This window comes from Corylus avellana, chromosome 6 (genome assembly GCF_965113065.1).
Source record: "Corylus avellana chromosome 6, dhCorAvel1.hap1.2, whole genome shotgun sequence".
Taxonomy (NCBI): Eukaryota; Viridiplantae; Streptophyta; class Magnoliopsida; order Fagales; family Betulaceae; genus Corylus; species Corylus avellana.
In genome coordinates this window covers 503,942-529,041 of record NC_142495.1, presented here as the reverse complement: position 1 = coordinate 529,041, position 25,100 = coordinate 503,942, and the positions used below count along the sequence as shown (strand labels likewise).

The 25,100-nt window shown below is 38.2% G+C and overlaps 6 protein-coding genes and 1 long non-coding RNA gene across 7 annotated transcripts; 6 read left to right on the top strand and 1 right to left on the bottom strand.

Annotated features, from left to right (window-relative positions):
* Window positions 1-3,219: 3,219 nt before the first annotated feature.
* On the top strand, window positions 3,220-4,164 carry LOC132188838 (uncharacterized). The gene has a single exon (XM_059603403.2). The coding sequence runs from the start codon at window positions 3,229-3,231 to the stop codon at window positions 4,159-4,161; it is 933 nt and encodes a 310-aa protein (XP_059459386.2). The 5' UTR covers window positions 3,220-3,228; the 3' UTR covers window positions 4,162-4,164.
* A 1,582-nt stretch (window positions 4,165-5,746) lies between these two features.
* LOC132186457 (transcription factor bHLH131-like protein) lies at window positions 5,747-6,673 on the top strand. Its single transcript, XM_059600433.2, has 3 exons — window positions 5,747-5,764; window positions 5,934-6,182; window positions 6,257-6,673. Exons 1-3 carry the CDS (start codon window positions 5,747-5,749, stop codon window positions 6,671-6,673), a joined length of 684 nt encoding a protein of 227 aa, XP_059456416.2.
* Window positions 6,674-7,830: 1,157 nt separating this feature from the next.
* Window positions 7,831-8,363, top strand: LOC132186456 (uncharacterized). Its single transcript, XM_059600432.2, has one exon. The coding sequence runs from the start codon at window positions 7,880-7,882 to the stop codon at window positions 8,357-8,359; it is 480 nt and encodes a 159-aa protein (XP_059456415.1). The 5' UTR covers window positions 7,831-7,879; the 3' UTR covers window positions 8,360-8,363.
* A 2,035-nt stretch (window positions 8,364-10,398) lies between these two features.
* Window positions 10,399-11,181, top strand: LOC148584759 (uncharacterized). Its single transcript, XM_088517932.1, has one exon. The coding sequence runs from the start codon at window positions 10,425-10,427 to the stop codon at window positions 10,932-10,934; it is 510 nt and encodes a 169-aa protein (XP_088374058.1). The 5' UTR covers window positions 10,399-10,424; the 3' UTR covers window positions 10,935-11,181.
* A 2,905-nt stretch (window positions 11,182-14,086) lies between these two features.
* On the top strand, window positions 14,087-14,851 carry LOC132186455 (uncharacterized). The gene has a single exon (XM_059600431.2). It carries the CDS (start codon window positions 14,125-14,127, stop codon window positions 14,581-14,583), a length of 459 nt encoding a protein of 152 aa, XP_059456414.2. The 5' UTR covers window positions 14,087-14,124; the 3' UTR covers window positions 14,584-14,851.
* Window positions 14,852-20,599: 5,748 nt separating this feature from the next.
* Window positions 20,600-23,495, top strand: LOC132190960 (uncharacterized). Its single transcript, XM_088517931.1, has 5 exons — window positions 20,600-20,749; window positions 20,842-21,831; window positions 22,852-22,917; window positions 23,029-23,094; window positions 23,396-23,495. The coding sequence occupies exons 1-5, from the start codon at window positions 20,615-20,617 to the stop codon at window positions 23,471-23,473; spliced, it is 1,335 nt and encodes a 444-aa protein (XP_088374057.1). The 5' UTR covers window positions 20,600-20,614; the 3' UTR covers window positions 23,474-23,495.
* Window positions 23,496-23,851: 356 nt separating this feature from the next.
* Window positions 23,852-24,504, bottom strand: LOC132183332 (uncharacterized). Its single transcript, XR_015912742.1, has 2 exons — window positions 24,347-24,504; window positions 23,852-24,257 (listed from the first exon to the last, which is right to left on the bottom strand). It is a non-coding gene; the product is annotated as an uncharacterized LOC132183332 (long non-coding RNA).
* Between the last annotated feature and the right edge of the window lie 596 nt (window positions 24,505-25,100).

Genomic DNA, 25,100 nt, shown 5'->3' with positions numbered 1-25,100 from the left:
CAACTATATATTCTCGAAATCCACTCCTTAGTTAAACTATAGATTAATAAAACAGAATCAAACTATACATTTGTAGCATGAGGACCAAGAAATATTTATGTAATAACTTTTACAAACTTCAACCACCAGCATAACAAAATATAAATGGATCCATCATGTAATAATATGCGGTTCTCCTTGCTTCAGCTTTTCATGACAATACAAGCCTTAAAATGGGGCATCTAATCCCTCAACGTTTCCATTAGATAAAGTTTTCTTATAGATAATGCAGAAGGAAATTATTTCAATTTAATCTATTAAACTTACATATATTTTTAGAATATATTATTGAGTTATGGGTCGGCAAGCTTATGTGACTAATTTATCAAGCCCAAGATCAACCTATTAACCCGAGAATACTTCACATGCAAAATAGAAAATCAATTCTCAAACGTCATGGTTTATGATTTAATCAAGCGTCCTTGATTTTTAGAGTAAATTGTGTATCAATCAAAGTAAATATGAGATGAACTTTACTGTAAAAAGTAATTTACAATCATTTAAAATGGACCTTTTGGCCCTGTTTCAAAACTCTCTGTCTAAGCAATTTATAGTAACCTTTTCAAATATCTATATTAATTGGTGTTTGACATGAGAAAAAATGTTCAAATACATGAATCTCATTGAAATGTTTATCCAAAAGACATATAGCCATATAGCCATGCATAAGTGAGCTGCGAGAAAACAAAACATCCGTAGCCATCGACAGCTTCATTACAGATCATTTTTGTTGCAGACTGCAGGGGACTCTGAGCACAGAAATTGGGTTCAACTCTCGATGTGAATTTTGATTGACATGAAATCATTTACCTCCTTTAATTGATTGAATGCCCGAAAGGAAATGCTACTATTTGTACAATACCACGTGTCTACCAGAAAACCATACCATATTAAGCATTACCAGGGCCCCGAGTACAAGAGCAAAAGGTGAGACTCGGCGCAAAGTTCAAGACTACCATGAAGGTTGCTCGACAAAACAAAGATATCTATGTATGTATAGACCTGTCATCCACTTTGTTGACTGCTTGATTCAAAGTGTTTGTTTGGAGGATTCATATATATGTATTCCACCCTATAAAATACATTTCATTTGGGTGTAATTATGTCAGTACATTAATATATATAATTGAACACAACTCTAATTCAAAAACTTAAACTAATGAATTAAAGTTCACTTAGATATATTAAACACTATTTTTTTTTAATATTTTCTTGATGTGGAACACAACACTCATAAGTGCACTTACAACAAATACTACTGTATGCATTGACGTGTTGCTTTGTGAATCACCCAATAGAATGCATGGTATTGCAAGGGATCTGAATCCTTATCTTTGTTGGCAAGGGTCAGCAATTATTGATAGATAGGACATTGTAAAAGCTTTTGACCAGTTAGAATGGGGAGATAAACTAGTGCTGGGTGGCAACTTTCCCGTGAGGCTGGTGATGGGGGCATGTCTAGGGTGGGGGGACTGGCTGGTATGTAGGAGTGGAGGTTCTTGAAAAGTGGCAAGAAAAATGTCTTGAAGAGGCAATAGATGGGCTAATAAGTAGCTTTGTAGAATAAAGATTTGTTGGCTTCTGCAATCGACAGCCGTATCTCCTCTGCCCTGGTTTTGAGGCTCGTTAGCTCAACCAACATGTGGGGGTCACTGTCAATCTATTTGGTTGTCTGAATGTCGGTTATTGCAAGCTCGACAGAAGCGTTTCTTTTTTACTTTGTCATGGAGATTACTTAGACAACTTGTTTTATTGTGGCTACATATTGTCATATTATCTGTGTATCAAAAATCCTATTATTGCTTAAGCTCAGGGAAATCATGATGAATTAAGCTCTAATAGCATATGTGGATTGGCGGGCAGTGGGCACTGGGACACTATCGAAAACGGAGCACTCTGAGCCCATTTCTTGCTCTGGGTCGGAAGGCTCAGCCCAATGCAGCATTCACCAGCCGATGTAGAAATTGGGCCACAGCCCAATACGCACTGGTGTTCGAGGCTCAGGCATAACTACGCCCAATAGGCTGCAGCGCATTGGGGCCACCGGCCAGCGGCCACATGACTACGTAATTTGGTCAAAAGTGATGAACACATGCTGCAATATCAACGTTCTTCCATCGTTTTGAACAAAGAAACAAACGGGATTAAAAGCCAATAAAATTTGCTGGTTAGTTTGTCTTTTTTGCTTTCTGTTTTCAATAATAATTCATTAACAAACAATTTAAAACGCAACTTAATTTTCATGACACATAAATAATTTTCACATTTATGTCACACAAAAGATAAAAAAATAACCCTAGTTCTCAAAACAAGAGCGGAATTCGACATACCATGCATGAACTTTCATTCACTATTACGCTAGAAAAGGCCCCAAAATAAAGAAAGGAAGAAGATGAGACCATTTTTTTCAAACAAAAAAACATTGCTGAAAATACATTAACAAAGTTTGTGTTGACAAAACCATTTCTCCCATTTTTTTCATTTTTCCCAAAAAAATCAAACAACTTTATTCACTTTTTTTTTTAACAAAAAATTTAAATATTATTTGACCTTTATATCGTACCAATCACTTTTTTTGATTATTAAAAAAAAAAAAAAAAAAAACACAACAAAACTATTTACATGCGTTTAGTAAATGGCTTTGTCTCTTAATTTGACTGAGCAGAAAAGACAAAAGCTGTTATTCATGAAAAGAAAATAAATGAAGCCTACTTTTCCCATCAGGGCCATCACACCTGAGCCCTTATGTACGGAACTGCAGCGTGCACCACCGGATGTGGTCCATAATGACGACGCCGTTGGAAAATCAAAAGTCTTTTTGACCGATGCGTTCCCTAACCATATTTGGCAAAAGTCCACTGCCACCCGGCTCACTCTTCAGAGCACAGAAGCAGAAAAAGATTGCGCTTCAAGCAATCAAGCATAGGGACCCGGACCTTATTAACTTCCTTCCGAGCAAAAGACCAAAACACCCCATCTCTACAAACTCAGACTCTACGCCCATCGTAACCGTCCGCGTCTATGATCTCCCGGAATTGTAAGGCTCAGATACACACTAGTCATTGTACAAACCCGTAATTTCATAAAAAAGCTCATGCCCATTATCGTCCACTGCGTAATCCGGTTAAAATGCCATTCCCTCCCTCTTGTTCCCCCCCATCGCCTGAAAAAAATCCCAAACGGCGAGAAATGAAGGGAGCAAGCAAGGGACTCGGACCCAAATATCTTCTCGAACTATCCGCGAACTTCCTGACCCAACGAGACCTACGCAGCTGCCGAAGTTACGCCCTCGAAGCCCGAGATTCCGACCTGAGGATTTCCTCCGTCGCTGACCAGATCATCGCCATCGCCGACGTCCTGCTCGCCGCAGAGCGCCGCTTCGGAAACGGCCTCCTGGACTACTTCTCTATTCTCCAAGTCCGCCGCTCCGACTCCGGGAACCGGGAGCTCCTTTGGACCCAGTTCGAGAAGCTGGCGACCCTCCTGAACCCGACCGTCAACAAGTTCGCATTCTCCGAGGAGGCCGGGGTCCTCGTCCGCGACGCCTGGTCCGTGCTGTCCGACCCGGAAAAGAAAACCCGGTACGAGAGCGAAATCAACGGTCCCGAAAAGAAAGGGACCGAGACTAGCGAGAACAAAGAAACATTCTGGACCCTGTGTCCGTACTGTTACTGCATGTACGAGTACGAGAAGGTTTACGAGGAGTGTTGCCTGAGGTGCCAGAATTGTCAGCGGGCCTTTCATGGGGTGTCGATCAAATCGCCACCACAGAGCGTACTCGTGGGGGAGGAGAACTACTACCATTGTGGCTGGGGCTGTTTTCCTGTGGGATGTGAAAAGGGTGCAGAGAATGATGGTGATGGTGAGGGTAAAAACGACAGCGTTCAAGGGAATGCGCGAATGAGGAATGTGAAGACTAAGGCGGGCCGGCGGGTGATGAAGAACGTGAAGACTGTGGCGAGGAACACTGCGAAGATAATGGGGAGAGGGATGAGTGGTAGGAAGAATGGAATGGAAAGAATAAATTTGAATGTGGAATGTGGTGACTCTGGTGAGGATGAGTTGGAGTTCTTTGAGGGGGATGATGATATTTTTGTTGGTGTAGTATTGGGTCGGCAGTGATTAAGAGAAAGGAAGTACCTTTTTGTCAATCTAATTATCTAATATAGGGTCTTACTCAGCAACTAGTCTTTGCCTTTTTGTATTTTGGTTGCCTGAAGGTGAATTGCTATTGGGATCAGTTTGCTTTGATTATGAATTTATGTAGTTCATAAAGCTAATGCTGTGATTATGGTATAGTTTTCTAATCTTCTAGATGAAAAAAATGTCTTGGAACAATTCTCAATGATTTTCTTCTTGGTTTTTTACTGCCCATTGTGAATGATTTTCCTGCCCACCATGGGCCATTGCCAATGCAACCAAACACACCATTAGCCAGCCTAGTTAGACATTAGGCAAAATGGTATTAGAGAAACCCTAGGATCACATTAACCACCTATTAATACAGGACTGAGGAAATCCAATAAGAGAATCAAGTACTCTAAGTCTGACATGCTACATAATGTCCATGAACACACTAATAGCATTTCTTATCCTTTGGGAGAACAATCTAGAATTCCTTTCCTGGTATGGGAGATTCCAGCATGAGCTTAACTGTGATGTCACCAACACCAAGAAACTCGCCCTTAAAACTGCTAGCTAGTGACACCATGAAACATATCCTACCAGAAGGAATAGCCACAAGGTAAATTGCACTTGCCAAATAGTGAATGCCAAATACTAATAGACAATTGGCAAGAAAGTGAGTAGATTTTCCACATGAAATTCCATCATTTTTCTCTTTTAGTCAAATTCCTGTTTGCCGAGCTTGTTAATATGTTATAATTCCTTTCCAAAGGAGCAGTCTAGGCTGTCTCATCTGTCATCCACTCTTCTCCTGCTTTAATTTACTCAGCAAAAAATGTCTTGTCCATTGTTATAGTCCCTCTATGCTAAGTCCATTTGTCTGTTATAATAAGTACGAGTCTTCAATTGTAAGTTATTTTATATTTTAAGAGTTCAGGAGTCTTTGAATTGTTTTGCATTAGGAGTCAGTTACTACTGCTGTAAGTCTATTTAAATCAAGTTTATTAATAATATTGATATAAAGAGAAATTTATTTTCAAACTTTTGTTTGATGGAGGTTCATGTTCCTTCTAAGAACCTACGTACCCTAAATTACCCCATTGCGGACATAATATTCAAGTTCACGGCCATGGACCGACTTCCATGGCCATGAAGGTCTTGAAAGAAGCATGAGGGGAGAGAGAAGAGAAATTAGGAGGTGTAAGTGGGAAGATTGAAATCCGCTTTCAGATTTTTCTTGGAGAAAAAATCAGACCATATCATTCATTTTTAGATTAGATGATCTGAAATTTAAGCATAAAATCAACCGGGGTGTTAAATCCAATTATTTGGTTTAATTCTCAATCTTCCTAACTTAATTGCAAATATATATACCATCTCACGCTCAGAGAAGGAAACATATTTAAACCACCTCATTAAATTTGCTTTAGCTGGAGCCATAAATATTTCCATTAGCAATTTACTCTCTCTCCCGCCTCTCTTCGATCTCTATCTAGAGAACACTTCCACAGAAGGCAAATCTCCTTCCTCATAGTTTATTCTTACGGGCACATTCTGCAGAGGCAAATTTATTCTCACTCCCATGGCCTTACTGCGACAGGTAACATGTCATCTTTCTCTCTGTGAATATACGATCAGGATCCCCTGAAATTCTCTGCCTGAATTTCATGGGATTGCATCCGCTAGTGTGCAGCAGCACATTTTGGTTTCTTTGTTTTGCCATCTTATCTTGTATTAGTTTGCCTCATTTCTTGATTTTACACATGTAGTTAGAACAAAACATGCAACAGTTTCAAAATTATTACAAGTCAGAAGCACGTACAATTCAAAATAGCTTCTCTCAAGGAGTTTTCTCAGCCAAAACCATCAGCAATAAAATTTCATTCTCCAAACCAAAATCAAAAGCTGAGGCCAAACAACTCGCTGCCAAGAAACACAGCGAGGCAGAGAGGAGGCGTAGGATGCGAATCAATGGCCAATACGCCACTCTTCGCAATATCCTTCCAAACTTAATCAAAGTAAGTAAACTTGGTTTCTCTGTTTTCGGCATCAAAACATGTGACAAAGAAGATGTCTTCTATCTTAACAACAGATGGACAAGGCGGCGGTGCTATCAGAGACGGTCCGGCAAGTGAGGGAGCTGAGAAAGACAGTTTCGGCATTGGAAGGAGTTTGTTGTGGTAGCGGGGCTAAGGATTGTGTGTTCCCGGGTGAGATGGACAAGCTGAGTTTGGAAAGCTGTGATGATGAGCAGAGGCAGGTGAAGGTCACGTTCAGCTGTGAGGATAGGCCGGGATTGATGTCGACGGTGGCAAAGGCAGTGAGGACGGTGAAAGGGAGGGTGGTGAAGACTGAGATGGTGACGGTGGGTGGGAGGACCAAGTGTGTTTTGTGGGTGCGAGGGTTGGGTGGTAGAAATGAAGGGATTGTGATGCTAAGGAGAGCTTTGAAGGTGGTCATAGAGAGGCCTATTTTGGCAGGGATCAGCAAGGACCCACGGTTCACTTGATGATTATATTGTCACTTCGATGAGGAGTTGGGAACTGTATGAATTATAGGAGTGAACAAATTAATAATGATGGTTAAGAATGTAGATTTAGGTACATGGTAGAATTTCATTAGGCTTCACATGTTGTATTATATCTACTTTTCTCCCTTTATGGAGGAGTAGCATACATGTCTAAGAGTTTGGCCGGCCTTCGGTGAAAAAATCATTGGAAATCTTTCTGTGCAAAAATAAACTGTGAAGATTGTCTCTAATGAAAAAATAATTAGAATTCTCTCCCAATCTTTCAATGATTTTTTCACTGGCGGCAAGTGAAACTCATGTGTCTATACATGAACTCCATGGCTAAAAAGACATCCGAAGGTGGTAGTTTAAAAAGCTGCTAGTGTTATTTTTCAATGGTTGGATGATCCTCAAGGGTTTTTTTTTTTCCTGTTTGGGGGGGAGGGATTCCAAAGCCTATATCTAGTTTCTATGTTTCTTCCTTCTTTATTTCCTCCTCTGTTTTGAACAATCAATTAGGTAATAGTTCTATCTGACTATGTTCAAGTAAAACGTGATTGGGCTGCTTGGTAAGATTGGCATTTGTAATTATGTTTAATGTCAATAGAGTGTATTGATGGGTTAGCCAAAAAAATTGAGACCAACCCCCACCACAACATGAATGTTACGGAAAATGATAATTCTCATTGTGTTTGATGTCAGTAGAAGATGGGCTTTAGTGAAAAGAAAGATTTGAAGTTTTCTTTAAACTGGTGAAAGGAAATTTCTTCAACTCTTCAATTCTGATCAGGTGACATGGGTGGGCCCTGAGCCAATTAATACCATTGGCTGATTGCACATAGATTTTATTTAATTTTGCAATAATCTAGAAGCATCATCAATCACCATCATCAAATTTGTGAGAGGTAATGAGTCATCGAAATTTGCTTCCATAACAGATTGCTTTTGTTAAGTTATCCCCTGAGAGGGCAGGTAGGACCGGTAGGTTGTGTTTGACAGGCTTTAAAGTCTTGTTGGGAAGGTGAACTAACGAGAATTTCTCCCACGATTCTCCAACTACATCTCATCAAACACTTGGAACCCTTCAACATTCCACTCTATAAATACCAATTTGCCTGCCTTCGACTCAAAGCACAAATATATAACTAGATCAAAGCTCCCCATATATTGAGAAAGAACAAGCTGTCTCAGGTCCCCTACCAAACAATGGCTGGTTCTACTCATTTTTTCCTATTGTCTTTGATTATGACATTGTCATTGTCAAGCATCGACATGAGCATGGCAGCTCGTAGCCTTTTGGATACGCCTGCGGCTCCACCTCCAGCATTGGCGCTGCCTACAATTCCATCTCTGCCAAAGGCTTCATTGCCTCCTTTGCCCTCATTGCCAACACTGCCGAAAGCCACATTGCCCCCACTGCCTAGCATGCCATTGCCAACTTTGCCGACTCAGCCAACTCTGCCAAAGCCCACTTTGCCACCACTCCCATCTCAGCCAACACTGCCTCAAGCCACATTGCCACCATTGCCAACTCAACCAACTTTGCCAACAGCTCCCAAGGTGACTCTACCTCCTCTGCCAGCCACTCCATTGCCCACCATCCCAACTACAATCCCTTCAATAATCCCCACCATTCCAACAACAATTCCAACAATTCCTTTCTTCTCCCCACCCCCATCAAACTGAACTAGTAGTCCTTGAAAAGCCATCGGACCATTCACTTTCTCCTGCTCCCATTGTTGGATGGTTCTGTGTTTGCACCACTACTTGAAGACTCTGACTCGGCTCTACATATGTTTTTTTTTTTTTTTTTTTTTTTTTTTTTTTTTTTTTAGCCTAGACAAGAGTGTTTACAGGCTTGTGTGAGGTTTATACTATATATGCTTGTATTATTATTGTGGAGTCATTCTTTACTCATTTCAGTCAGACGGATTGTTATATTATGTCATTGTTGTCCTTACGAATATGATTACATCTTTTTATTAATTTTGAGCCTCTATCTTCCATTGATTCGTTTTAGCATTTGACTCGTATTGACAATCAGCAAAGGCCCTTGACTTCATAGAAACTTCGATAACGGATTTTGGTTACCTCCAACATCGGTGGAAAATGAACTACAATAGAGAGTACATGCGAGAAATAGAAGATCAAACTTAAAAAATGGTTTACGAAAAAAAAACCATTTTACATATCTTAAATGAGGTTTTTTTGGTCGACCGAAAATGCTTTCGGTTTGACCAAGATTTTTTATTGTACCAAATATCGAAAAATAGATAAAACCTTTTCCATCCATCAAAACAAAAATAGCCTTAATCACTTTCATTGCTAAAAGAAATGGAAGGGGAAAAAGAGGAAGGACAACTAGAATATGTTGCCTTAACCCACTAAAGTTTAATTAAGGAAAAAAATGTAAAATTAGTTTATTTGGTGTATTAATTTGTAAAGAGCTCCCTATGGTTTAGAATGTGGCTTAAAACTCCCAGTAATAAAATTAAATGAAGTATAATTCTCCAGCCTGAACTTCCATTTCAAATTTTGACCAAAATGATTAGAGTGTCATATCAACACCAATAACAATAAAATATATGTCCTCTATAATATAAGAATATATATATATATATATATGGAGAGAGTTTTCTTCTAAATCAGGTTTAAAGAATTTAGTTGAGCAACCCGTTTGGGTGGCTAAACGCCTTGGCAATTTTATGAGGTACCTTGTTTAATTATTCAATGAGAGTGCACATCACAGACATGCACATTGCATGATGGCAGCAATCTCATTTCCCTCTCTTGTTGTTCAGCTTCAACACGTCCTCTCGCTGATGAAGATCGGACATCCTCATTTCCCTTGTCCACGCATCCACATAAAACTTATATGATGGCAGGTCCGGTGGAAATAATGTGAATTTGGCCCAATGGGCCTTTTTTTCTTTATATATATTTTTTCTAATTTTATATAAGTGGCATGTGTAACACTATAATTGATGCTGATATGACACATTAATGAATTTTATCAACTTTTCTTGTTATCTCATTGTAGAATCCATATGGATCCTACACATGGGTCCCTTTCATTATTTAGTTTAAGTCTTAAGGAGATTGTACTTAAATCATAGATATCATTCACAAACCATTTCCCAATTTTCAAATTTAGGTGATCATCTATTTTCTATTAGGAATTAGCACGTATACGTGTTGTTTTTAATCTCATTATCAAACAGAACTTTTAAGACTTTATCTTACTTGAACAGATCTCATGATCACCAATCTGTTGGGACAGACGGATCCGGCCCATAGACATTTGTTGTGACAATCTGAAAAGCATATTGTTGAGACTTGAGATCCTAATCTTATATTACAAAGAAATGGTAGTCAAATTATGAGTTGGAGAAGTGAGCTACTTGGTGAACCCCACTACATATTTTGTTGGTCCCAATTAAAGTCGTTCAATAACTCATTGACATATTTTGATGAGTCATTACACAGGTTGGTCTGCATATATCTTTCAGCAATATATATATTTTTTCTTGGGTTATGACTTTAGTTAGCGGTTCTGAACCTCCAATGTGTCTACTTTGGAAGGTTAGCTAACTAATGTACTTTCTTTCCCACTTCCTACAACCACATCTTATCAAACTCACATGATCACATTGATTTGGCGATCTATAAATACCACCAAGTACTGCATGCACTCTTCAATTCATCCCACTCGCCAACTGTCAAACCTAGCTGCTCCTCTCTCATTGAAGCCATGGCCTGTTCCAAGTATTGTTTCCCTCTTTCTATGTTCATAGCAATATTGTTACTCTCAAGCACCGATATGAGCCTGGCAGCTCGCCACCTCTTGGACACACCAGCTGCTCCACCTCCGGCGCTGACACTGCCTACAATCCCATCTCTGCCCAACCCCACGTTGCCTCCTCTGCCATCAGTGCCAACACTACCTAAAGCCACATTGCCACCATTGCCAAGCATACCGCTGCCAACATTGCCGACTCAACCTTCTTTGCCAAAGCCCACGTTGCCTCCATTGCCTGCCAACCCATTGCCTACGCTGCCAACTCTTCCGGCATCCACATTGCCGCCGTTGCCAAGCACCCAACTCCCAACATTGCCAACCATGCCCACTTTTCCGAAGGTGACACTACCTCCGCTGCCGTCTACTCCATTTCCGACCATCCCGACCACAATCCCTTCAATCCCCACCATTCCGTCGACAATCCCAACAATTCCTTTCCTCGCCCCACCCCCATCAAATTGAAGAACTAATCCTTGAGATGCGACATGCATTTCCATTCTTCTGTCCTTTGGCTTTATTTGGATGATTCTTTGCGACAGTACTTGTATTGTTTAAATTTGTGTTCGAATACGTTGGAACCTGTGTGGTTCTATATATATTTGTGTTTTTTTACACACTTGAGCGGGGCCATTTGAATTTTCTTTTGTGTAAGAGATTCCGATGATTTATTTCTATCATTGTAGAGTCATTCTTTTGTATTTGATCAGAGTCATTTGTGAGTGTTATTGTTATTGTAATCGTTCTTATGATTATTGAATTATGATTTCTTTTTTATGTTACCCATGAGCTTCTCCTCAAATTGATGGACAAAGTTTTTTTTTAGATTGGGTTGAAGAAATTTATCGGTCCAATCTATTATAGTATTATTGTTAAATGAAAAAGGGAAAAAAAAATATATGAAGAAAGGTTAAAACTTCATAACTTATAGTCTATGCTAAAGCGTGACCTATCCGAAAATATTTCAAAAATTAAAAGTCGGTCCACATAACAATAATAATTATATACAAAGAATTAAGGAAGTGCATGCAATTTGGATAATTCTCACATAGAGGGCAAGTGCAGAGTCTATTTGCCTCGAACAATTTGGAGCACGACGCCCAACTATCTCAAATTGCCTTAATTGCATACAATTTAAACAACAAATTTCAAGGGATGTTGATTTAAATTAAAATAGGTTAATATATATAATAATACATTGTAAAGAACAATTGTTAACAAATTGTTCGTAAATTCTCAAATACATTTCATCTCTTTGAACAGTCATAAACGGAATAAACTTCACAACTATTATTTAAACAATATGAGAAAAAGATTTTAATTATATGGCTCATTATTTTTCACTCGTGTTTTACGTGTATGGATCAATTAGGGGAGTTTGAAGAATATAGAAACAATTAATCCATCTGGTAAACATTTATTCTCTTAATTTATATATTAACGAAAATCCAGAGTAGACTAAATTAAAATCACTTGAAAATTAACTAGAAATTAAATTTAATATTTCCCCTATACATGATATATAGTTGTTGTTTTGGGTTGATCTATCAGTGATCACCCATTAGCATGCTTGAAAGGCCAAATGGTGAGACGAGCCATGCATATGGGTGAAGCGCCAAATTGATTGCGTCCACGGCTAGTTCAATAGCCCATTGGCTAGATAATTAAGTGTGTTGAAGGCATTGGTTTAACTTAGTTTATGTTTGAAATTGGAATCAATCAATGGAGTGATGTTAACCATGCAACCAATGCTTCTCAAAACTTGACGCAGCTACTACTCATCAAATTTCTAAACCTTTGGATTCTTCAACATAAATATATATATTTTCTATAAAAACCCAATGGATACTTGTTCTTCTTCAAAACACATACAAACGCATACTACAAGCTCTCTCCCCAATCATCATGGCTTTTTTCTGTAACCATATCTTGGTTGCGACTTTGATTTTAGCATTGTCACTCTCAAGCACCGATGTGAGCCTAGCAGCTCGCCACCTTTTCGACACACCAGCAGGTCCAGCCGCATATGCGATCCCCTATGATCAGCCCATGTTGCCTGCAGCTATGCACCCATTTCTAATCCAACCCAAAACAACATTCTCACAGTCTCATCCTTTGCAAGAAGGGTCGAATCAACCTACTCAAACAAAGTCTTCATTTCCAATCTTGTCGAACACCCAAACACCCTCTCAGCCAAAACTGCCTCAAACCACATTACCCTCCACATTGCCGTTACATCAAGCCGAACTTACTGCAGATTTGGCTCTGTCTGTGATCCCATATGATTTGCCCACGTTACGCGCTCAGCACGCCAAACCGACAAACCCATCGTTTCATCCATCGCCAAAAATGCCGTCTCAACCTACTATAACAAAGTCACATTGGGTACCTTTGCCGATACAGCGAAGAAATCATGCCCATTCTAATCCGACATTGCCAATATTGCCTTAAGTGTGATCGAGGCATTATACTCTACTATGCATTGTCGAATCTAAAGCTGGGTTAGTAGCTTATATTTTACCTCCCTCTGCCGCTATCGAGCTGAAGGATGATCAATTTAGAAGCTGTTGTTCTGCCTTTACTTCTGCAATAAATAAAATGACTCTTGGACGCGATGGAGTCTTATAAGGAGTCCTTGGATCCTTATTTATGCTATAGATTTTGAAATTTAATTTCCCTATGTAACTCTCCCAGCAAAAATAAATACAATACAATACAATACAATACAAGCGCTATTTGCATGCATACATATCTGCCCTTTTTCTTGTAAGCATATCTTAATATCAAACCAACTCTTCAGTCTTGTGAAATATGCTAGTTCTATTTTATTGTGTGCTTGTCATTCTAGTCCTGAAAATATTCAATAATCTCGTTATTTATGGTCTAATCTTGAAATTATAGGATTTTTTTACTACCCAACTCAAGAATATAAATGTCGCAACATATAAAGTACTTAAACCAAAATATAAGGTCTCATTTCAAATATGGTGAAAAAGTAAATTATCATTGCAGTGTAGAAGCTTGTACGTGCAGGACTACTGGCATGGCAGAATGTAGAAGCTAGCTTTCTCATTATTCTTCCATTTCCTTTGTTGGATGACTTTCAAAAAACACCGAAACGCAAATGTTTAAACACATAACCAAGCAAAATTAGTCATTCGATCCCTCCAAATTTCCATGAAGCATTCTCAAAGATTTTTCCTATTTCTTAAATTTTTTAATTCGGAGTTGGAAGGATCCACCTTTGTAATCTCCTCCTCTATCTTTTTTTTTTAAAAAAAAAAAATGAATAAATTTTTTAAAAAAAAAAGAAAAAAAAGAAAAAAAGAAAAAAAAAAGAGTGATGAGTCATAGCTCAAAAACTGGTAGGTTGGCTTTCCAATAGGGTTCTATTAGTCAAGCCATCCTTCGAGGTTGGCCAATAGTTTGAACAAACAATTATTCTAAGCTTGGAAGGTGAACTAACCCAACCCCAAGTTTCTAGGCACCCCCTCCAACCACATCTCATCAAACACACGTACTGGTTCTGGAGTCCTCAGAATTCTTCAATATTTTTTCCTCTATAAATACCCATTGGAGTGGTTTCTTTAATCAAAAACATCTTTCCAACACTAAAAGTGAAACAGCTTTTCAAACCTTCTGCTGCTCTCCAACCATGGCATTTTCTGATCATTTCTATTTCCTTGTGTCTTTGGTCGTAGCATTGTTACTCTCAAGCACCCATGTGAGCTTAGCAGCGCGCCACCTGTTAGACACACCGGCACCGGCTGCTCCACCTCCGGCATTGGTACTGCCTACAATCCCATCTTTGCCCAAGGTCACGTTGCCTCCACTGCCGTCTGTGCCAACACTGCCTACCGCTACTTTGCCACCCCTGCCTAGCATGCCATTGCCTACACTGCCGACTCAACCAACTCTGCCAAAGCTCACATTGCCACCATTGCCTGCCAACCCATTGCCTACACTACCAACTCAACCAACTCTTCCGACATTCACACTACCTCCGCTGCCAAATATTCCAATGCCCACCATCCCAACCACAATCCCTTCAATCCCCACCATTCCAGCAACAATCCCAACAATTCCTTTCCTCTCCCCACCCCCTTCAAATTAAACCACCAGGCCTTGAGATGCCACATTTCCATTGCATCTTTCTTCTAGCTTAATTGTAATTGGATGGTTCTTTGCTCCACTACTTCAACCGTTTTCTGAATGTCTGGAGATTCTGCCTAGGTTCTATATCTGTGTGTTTTTTACAGGCGTGATCAGAAGGTTTTATACGTATGAATTTATTTGTCATATAAGGGATTCTTATGTTCTATTTTCCCTTGTTCCAGAATCATTATTTCGATCAGTGTTACTTGGAGTGTTGTTCTTGTTATTGCCCATATGATTATGAATATATATACGATTGATTTCTTCTTGTGTTTGTATAAATTATTTTATATATATATATCTATATATATATATATATATATATACATCCAACACAATACAGGTCCATGTGATGATGATGACGACAATAATGTTGATATCAATTAGATGAAAGCCTCACAACAACCATTATAATATACAATGAGTAGTTTTTTTGGACAATTGGTAATATGTGATAATTGTATCTACGTACGTAAAACAACCAAGATGTGGTTTCCCAATTTTGTGTCATAATTTACCTTAAAAGCAATGGATCGACAATTTAATTTTTTTTTTTTTTTTTTTTCTCTCTCTCTTTTATGAATTCCCCAAGTGAATTAAAAGAAAAGGGTTATAATTGTGGACAGCCCTTGCTTATAAAACAAAAATGACCTTAATTTACATGGCTGGTTTTAAATCTGCCCTTACAGGGTTCAACTCGATGGAGTGAAAATGTAGGCCCTCCAAAAATGTATCAAATATTGCATATTTGGCCGAGTCAGCAAGCGCAAATCAAAAATTATAAGGAAAAATGCATGCTAAATTAATCTCTATGATTTTACTGATTTGCAATAAGTTTTTTTTAGTTTTAAAATGTTTTGAGAGCTCCATATGGTACGCAAAAATAACATATTAATTCCTACTATTAAATTCTTTTTTTAAAAAATTGACTGATTCCGTTAATGTGCTACATTAGATCCGGTGAAACTAGGACACGTGTCACTCATAATAAAATTAAGCATATTTTGGAACATAACTATAATATGACCAATGAACACATAGTCCATATCCAACTTTTCCTAAAGCCGAGACTAAGGCATGTTACCATCCTCAGTCCTCACACTGCTTTTACTAAAAAATTGATATCTATTTATCGGCCAAAAAACAAAGTAATATTATAAATTATATTTTTACTTCACAATTGTTCCACAATACTGATGTGGCAATTACAAATTGTCCTGCAATACTAAAAACAACAGGGTATTTTAATAAAAATAAGCCACTAAGAAAAAGGGGCCAAGTTGTATATATAATTTAATACAATCACAAACTATACGATCAATAAGTGCAAGGGTCGATCAATATGTAATATTCCGTATAAAAATAAGGGAAATTGTATATAAAATCCTTAGGTAAACGCGCCTTTTTTAAAAACTCCCTGGGTTTTTTTTTTCGAAAATTTACTCCTTGGGTCACTCGAAATTACTAAAAACTCCATACCGTTAAATTTTGGTAACTGCCGTTATTTGAATGAAACGAACCGTTTCACTTAAGTCCACCTACGTGGAATTTTTGTATCCTACGTGTTCACATTGGACACGTAGGATATAAAACTCACCGTTTTGGACCATCCAAAACGGTGCGTTTTATATAACTTGAGGGGTTTATTTTCGAAACCCATTCGGACCATACGGACCATACGAAACCCACCCGATAGAAGCAGCGGCGAGCCACCGACGTAGCAGACGCCACCGACCCAGACTCCGCCGGCGACAGAACCACCGGAGACGGAACCCACCGGCGACAGAGGCCACCGGCGACAGTACCCACCGTTTGGACCATCAATTTCGGCGTCACTTTTCCGGCTAGGTTTCCGTCGATTCACAATATTTTGAATCGGAAAAATCCGGTTTCGACGAAGGTATTTTCCGAAATTTCTCTATGGGTTTTGTTGATTGACTGAAATGGAAGCCTTTAATAGTTGTGTTTTGAATTTTCTTGTTGTGTTGGAAGATTTTGGTCGAAACCCCATCCCCAACCAATTTTTGTCCAACATCTGTCGAATATTCCACTTTTGAGCCAATATTATTGTTGATTGGCAGTGGGTGTGGTCCACCTTGGTTGTGGTCCTGGAAAGAGACTGGTTTTTTTCGTGTGCACTGTATGGTCCTGGAAAGAGACTGATTTTGTCGTGTTAGGCAGAAGGGATTCTACCAATTTTTTTATGTGGGGCTTAATTTCCTTCCATTTAATGTACAACTCAACTTGCCCAATATACTGTTAAAAAACAGAAAAAAAGCTTTAGCTCACTCAATTTTTCTCTCAACATTTGGTGAAGTTCAGTAATTTTGAATGGTTACTCTAATTGCAATGGAAAAAGTGAAAGAACTTTATGGATTAGATTATGATTAACGTTGTATCATTTACAATTAACCGCTAATCGGCATATCGGTTATGGTTGCGGTTATTTAAAAATGAATAACCGCTTAAATTGGTTGCAATTTCGATTATGAGGGAAATACCTACAACCGTACATTCCTATTGTACATTATTTACGTCTTTTCTTTTCTACTAACTTATATATCGAAATTGTTTTTCATGAGCTTACACCGACAAACTTTTTTGCTTACATCTCCATACCTTGCATGTTATCGCATCTCTATCAGTTTGGAGCCAAAGAAAAAAATACCTTGCATGTTATACTATTTACTTTCTTTAAATATTATTTTGTGTGAGAAAAAGTAAAAAAAAGATGAGGAGAGAGTGAGAGTAAAATAAAGAAAGTGAGAGAGAACAAATAATAACCAAAGTTTATAGTGTGAATAGTGAATAAACTAATCAGCCTATTTAAAGCATCTCCAAAAGAGTAGCCAAATGACTTAAAATAGTCAGATTTGACTATTTTGAGTCATTTTTGGTTTCCAACCGAATAGCTAAGTTGCAGATTTTTCACCTAGTGTGAACAGTGAAATGTTTTCACGCACTAGATAATAAACAATGGACGAAAAATCAATGGGTTCCTTTGTTTATTGATATTCCTGTTTCTCTTGTATTCCTTTTTTTTTTTAGATATTTCCATTTAGTTTCATTTTTTTTGCTTTGGTCGGTTGTTTTATGTTGCTTTGTTTTTCTGATACTTATTGTTGATCACACTCATGGCTTTGTATTTGCTAGTTTACATGGTCCTCTATTGATTACACGTTTTTATTTTTTATTTTTAAATGCTTGAGAATAACTTCATGATTTCAATGGCAATTGAATACTTGAAATTGATTCCATATTTTTCAATATAATATTTGGGAAGAATAATTTAATGACTTCAATGTCAACGTATACTTAAAAAAAAAAGAATATAACATTTAAATGCAAAGATATAAGAATGAGAAATAATATTTAAATGCAAGTAGTGAAAGAAATAGATAATTTGTTGGAGAGATCATAGAGAAAAAGTAGTAGCTAAAGTAGATAGTGTAATTTTTCGGTAGGTATTCGGACTATTATTGATGGAGATGCTCTTAGACACTAAATGAGAAAAAGTTAAGTTAGAATAGGTTGAATGAAATTTCCTCCCAATTAGTTTGGAAGAAATTTGTCTCATTTTAAAAGTGGCTCTTTAAATTTGATAAAATAAATTTTTCTTCTCTAATTTAACTTTTATTTAAATAGTCTATTGTAAACGCTCTTTTACATCATGTAAATATCGCATTCTCTTAATATTTAGCAATCATGATGGACATGTATCAGCTTAAGTTGGGCATCTTGAGTCCAAAACATGCACGTAATCTATTTCATGCAATAGATAGATATTATTGTTTTTGTGTTTTCTTGTATGGACAAACATTTTTTCTTACACTCTTTTATATTTTTCTTACACTTTTTTATATGTTTACAGATATGGCTGTCAATATAATCATGCACCACGGTGGGACAATGACCCATACCCCATTTAAATACATTGGTGGCGACGTCCATGAAGTGAAAGGCTATGATGTTGACTATTTTAGTATGTGGGAAGTGAAAGAGTTGGTTCGTGACTTAGGATACATGAGCGACTTTAGATGTTGGTATAATGTCGGTGATAGTCCACATACTCAAGTGATATCTTTAAATAGTGATGCAGACGTTGTAGATTTTGTAAATATTATGGCTGAGTACAGATCACAAGATGTTCATTTATATGTTGAGCATATGGTGGACAGTGCTATAATGGTAGAGGAGCATTTATTTCTTGAAGCTGTTGAAAGACAACATGGAGAAGGTGGTGGCGGGGTGGGTGAGATACCTAGCACTGCTCGGCATGATGGAGATGGAGAAGGTGGTGGTGGGGTGGGTGAGATACCTACGGCTCCCCGTCATGATGTAGATGCAGAAGGTGGTGGCGGGGTGGGTGAGATACCTAGTCCTCCCCTTCATGACGGAGATGGAGAAGGTGACAGGGTGGATGAAATACCTAGGGCTGAAGGTAGTATACTTATTTCTTATTTGTTAACTTAATTGTTTTTCAAATAATATATCATGACAGCACTTAGCCTTCCCTTCCCGAATGACTAACAACAAATTTGATTGTTTCTTTTAGGGATGGAGGACATACCTAATGCTGCACGCCAAGATGGAGATGTACAAGGTCAAGGTGGAGAAGGTGGAAATTCTCAATCAAGACATTTCAAAAGCCCACGAGTTAAAACTAAGGCTGCCCGTTCTATTACGCCATCCAAGAAACCAAGCGGGGAACCGACCACCAGCCGAGGAGGTACATACAAACTGAAATTGAGTTGGATTCTTATTTTATTTATTTTTTTAGAAATAATATTCACCAGCAACTAACTTTATGTTGTCATGATTATTTATGGTTTTTAATTAGTTGATTCTTTTGTTTTTGGTTTTTTATTTTAATTTTTGTATATATTTTTTCAGTACGCAGAAGAAGAAGGAGACGGGTTGCTCAACCGGTTTTGCAGGACGAGGAAGACAATCCGAATGTTGGTGCAGACACCGTGCCCGAAACTGGTACAAAAAAAAAAGGACGTGGTGGTAGGCCACGAAAGAAGAAAGTGGAAGAGGATATTGATGAAGTTATCAAGGAGCTGTTGACTGACTTCGAAGCAACTGATGGCGAGGATGAGGACCTTTTCTATGATGCTGATGGTGTCAGAAAAGAGAAGGATGGGACGTCCAAATGGTGGGAAAAAGCTGACATTAACATAGGTGAGAAAGGAGCCGATTTGGGGGATGAGGAATCTGATGATGAAAGTGATGGTCTTGCAAGTTTGCAAGAAAGTGACGCTGGCGAGGTTGGAAAAAAAAGGAAGCGGTATAGACAGTTCAATCTGAAGCATGACTTGAAGATTCCAGTGACGTTTGAGCTTGGGGATCAATTTGCAGATTCAGGTTCATTCAAGAAGGCACTGAAGACGCATGCTGTGCAGAAAGGGTTTGATTACAACTACAAGCACAATGACACGAGTAGGGTGAGTGCAGTCTGTAAATTAGGGCATTGCTCATGGAGGATTCATGCCTCTACTGATGCTACCAGGACTTGTTTTCAAATTAAGACGTACTACCCGGTTCATATTTGTGGTAATCAATACGAAAACTCCAGATGCGATGTGGAGTATCTTGTTCGCACTTATAAGAGGGACTTCAAGGATGACCCCACGTGGACACCATATGCATTGAAACAGAGGGTGAAGAGAGACCTTAACGTCGATGTTCCTATTGATCGTTGCTATAGAGCGAAGAAGGAGGCATTACATCAAGTTTTTGGTAGGCACTCTAAGCAATATCGCCTCACACGGCGATATGCAATGGCAATACTCAGCACCAACCCTGGTAGTAGTGCGTTTGTACACAGAGATGGAGCATTCTTTCAGAGGATGTATATTTGTCTTGATGCATGCAAGAAGGGGTTCATACATGGGTGTCGGCCCATAATTTGTTTAGATGCTTGTCATCTGAAGGGGGACTATGGGGGGCAATTGTTGTGTGCCATAGGCAAGGATGGCAACGACGATATGTTCCCCATTGCAATTGCTGTGGCCGAGGCAGAGACAAGAGATTCATGGCAGTGGTTTATTGCCATTTTATTTGAGGACTTATGCGGGCCAGATGGCGGACTTGGTTGGACTATAATGTCTGACAGACAGAAGGTATTTGGTGTAAAATACTATTTATGTTCTTATTGTATTATTTTATTCCTTTATGTTATTACATATAATTTAACATAAATTTAAGTGTGTAGGGGCTTGGAATTGCGGTTGAGGCTGTGTTGCCACACGCTGAGCATCGCTTTTGTGTTCGGCACCTACATGCGAACCTCAAAGCGAAAGGCTACACAGGGAAAGCTATGAAGGATGAGTTGTGGGGGGCTGCACGTGCCTCCAATGTTTATGCGTTTGACCATCACATGCGGAATATAATGTCAATGGAGAAAGGTGCACACGATTACCTTAGTGGTGTACCTAAAGCATCATGGTCCAGACATGCTTTCAACTGCCAAACCAAAAGTGATATGTTATTAAACAACTTGGCTGAGAGCTTTAACGCGTGGATTAAGGAAGCTAGGATTAAGCCTATACTGACTATGCTTGAAGAAATTCGTCTGCAAATAATGGCACGCTTCCAGCAGAAAAGGAATGGAATCCGGTCGACGCACTACACAATATGCCCAAAGATCCAGAAAAAATTGGAGAGGTCAAAAAGCGATGCAAGGAATTGTATTAGTCGGTGGCAGAATGAGTTGGAGTTTGAGATCGAGCACATATACGAGCCACGGCGTTTAGTCCGGTTAGATCATCTCACATGCACATGTGGAAGATGGCAGGTGAGTGGGATCCCTTGCTCACATGCTTGTGCTGCAATTTACATGCATAAACAAAAACCAGAGGATTATTTGGATGATTATTACAAGATGGACAAGTATATGCAAGGATATGCAGCTCGAGTGTATGGCATGGAAGGTCCACAGACATGGCCAGCTGATGATCCATGCGATGAAATCCAGCCACCTATCATTAGAAGGGCTCCTGGTCGACCAAAGATTAGTAGGCGAAAAGATGTAGATGAGCCGACTAACCCCTACAAGCTAACCCGTAGTGGATATATCGTTAAATGTGGAAATTGTGGGGGTTTAGGGCATAATTATAAAGGTTGTCATTTACCTTTGAACCCGGATCGGAAGAGGTGGAAACCAAAGAAATATAAGCCGAAAAAAGATGCTGCTCAAGCACAGGTAAAACAATTCCAACATTTGTTAACTTAATTATTATTGTACAAGTAATATAATAATTATTAAATTTTGTAGGTAGATCTTGTTGGATTGTCTCTCTGATTCTGATTGGGTGTTGGAAATTTTGTGTAGATTTTTGTAAGTTTTTGGTTTGGCAATGGAACTGATTTAGTTGTTGTTTTGGCCAAATTTAGTGGAATGTTCTCATGCTGAAATTTATGGACATTGTTTTGATGTTCTGATTTGTGTTTAACAGATTATGGTTTAGTTTTGGGTTGGTTTCCGATTTTTGTTTTATGGCTAAAATGAAGTTTTAGTTCTTGGTCCATACCGATTGGGGAGAGTTGAACACAAATTTGTGGGTTGATTTCTTGGATATTTGTAGACATTGGCTGAAACTGAAAAAGCTAAAGTAACGGATTTCTGGGGTTATTTCTGGTGGAGTTTTCGATGGAAAATGGGTGTTTTGATTGAATTGTTTGGTGGTTTGAGGATGTTTCCCTTGATTAAGGCATGATATCTCTTATTGTTTTGTGAGTGATGAAGTGTTGTTACTTGATTGGATAAATTATTATAAGTTGGATTGTGAAGATGAAAAATAATTCTTGTTATTGGTTGTTGAAGGATGTATCTTAAGAATGCTTGGTTATATTGGTTTGTTGTGGTACATAGATGAAGCTATGGAAGCTACATGTGGAATAGAAATTACTTGAAATAAAGGGTTGTTTTGGCTATTAGAATTAGAAAATATTTTTGAGTTTTTTAAACATGCTCATTGGGTTACTAAGGTTGCTGTATTTTGAGTTACTTACATGGGTATATTCTAGACAGCTTTACTGTTGAGTTAAACTTGATGCTTATGTTGTAGGAAATAGATGTTGACTTATTTACTTGATGTCCATCTATAAGCGAGAATCATGATATCTGAATGTTCTATCAAGTTTACATATGGTGAATAAGCATTTGTCTCATTTTTTTTTTTTTGGTTTTAACACATTTTTTGGATCCGAACATGAACCACAGGCAGAGGCAGAAGTCCCCGGGTCATCACAGCAAAGTGTACGTACACGGCGGGCTACTCAGGCACAGGTAAAATTCAAGTTTTTTTTGTGGTTAAGAAAACTCTTATTTCACGATGATTCCCCCGCGCCCTCCCCCTTTTTTTTTAACGCATTTTTTGGATCCCAACATGAATCACAGGCAGCGGCAGAAGCCCACGAGTCATCACAGCCAACTGTGCGTACACGTAGGGCTACTCAGTCACAGGTAAAATTCAAGTTTTTAAACTCTTATTTTTTTTTTTTTTATTAACAAAACTGTTATTTCCCGATGACTCCATAGCTGCCCACTAATATCTGAATGTTTGCAATTGGTGATTTAATTTAGTAAATTAGTCTGCAGTTTTTTTTTGTACTTAAAAAACTCATATACTTGTGCTTAATTTGTAATATTCACACTGATTTCCGGTTTTTCTTCTTTTTTCTTCTTTTTTTTTTTATTTTTTTGGTATCTGCAAATAATTATTATTTTTGTTAACGCATCCTTTGGATCCCAACATGAACCACAGGCAGAAGCAACAGCGGAATCATCACATCGTGGTAGTACACGTGTACTAAGAAGCCGTGGAAGTAGTGCCACGCAATGATCACAAGCTGAAACTTATCACATCTCTTCATAGTGCCTTTTTCCCGCATACCCATTTTATAATCAAGTGATATGTCGGGTTTTTTTGGTTTTATGTTTGTAATATAAAAACATTTGGGGTATTCATTTTGGGACTTTATGTGCTTGTTAGCTTCAATGTTGTTCATTAAGCATTAAACATGTACTGTTAGTTATTGAATTACATTTTTAAATTTCGTCATCACAATTACCAATTCCAGATTGTATTAGTGGACGGATAAAATTAATTATGCCTGCAAATTATATTGTAGGGTTCAATATTTCAGACTTAAGAGCAACGTACAAATAATCATAAATTGCCGCATACAAATAAAACTAATGCATGGAAATAGTTGTTCCATAAAAGTAATCAGCCGACCTGATAATTACGAACAACCTGATAATTACGAACAAGCAGGATTTTTACGTAATTGTTACATAGAAGACATAACCATATATCCACGTGGACAACATAGGTAAGTAAACAATATCCTTGACAACAACAAAACAGATAGTCCATTTCACTGATAATAATCTAATTGCCTCATTCCCATGCCTCAATGCCCCATCAACCTTAGACAAATCAACAGTACACAAATCACCAACAAAAAAACCAACAAATATGTTTGGATCTTTAGTTTGCCCCTAAGTAATGACACTTCACATTTCAGGGAATGAACTTGTTTATACAGCGCAGGTAGGACCTCCCTTCCGCGAGCACAGGTTTCTTTGTCATACCATTGGAAAAAAGGACATTGGCCAGCTTTCTGTAATTACACAAAAAAAAATCTGATAATTACGAACAAGCACAAAGTAATAACTATTTCGTAAAACCAAATTATCCAAATTCAAATACCTTTTTACGGTCATACATAGCACACCCATAGAATCGCCTCCCAGGATTTTTTATAGTAGTGGATGTTATAATTGGGCTTGTATGTCCGCACCTACACTGCACAGGTTCCATATCCTCTTTCACCGATGATGTCATAGATGCCGACGACATTGACTGCTCATTCTACGGTGAAACCCACAATTATTAGAAGTAATCACAATTCCCTAATGGGTTTCACTAATTAAAATTCACAAACCTTTTTCATCTTTCCATCGTAGAATTCGCTTTCATTGTCTCCTATCCCGAAATCTTTCTTCCTCCTGTTCATCTTATAATATGAACCTAACAATATATAACTGACATGTGAGAGAATAATCAAGCTCATAAAAGAAAAATAAAATCAAGCTTGCCAAAAGATTATTCTCACTTCAATTTGTAATCTAAACAATACTGGGAAAAATAATGTACCCTAAACCCTAACCGATAGATAATCACATTGTTTAAAATGTGATTCCCCTACAGAAATAGTACTGCTCAATTTGTAATCTAAACAATACTAAGTTGTTAGTGTAGTAGCTAGAGATGGTATATGAGCATAGAGGGCTCCCTATAAACATGCAAATATGCAGTGTAATCAAGCATGCAATAAGAAGAAATTAGCCATAGCATCCAACCACATATATCATACTGCTCAATTGTAGAATGATGAAACTTCCCTAAAAAAATTTACAAAGTCATTAAAACCCAACCAACCACAATCTATCATATCCCAACA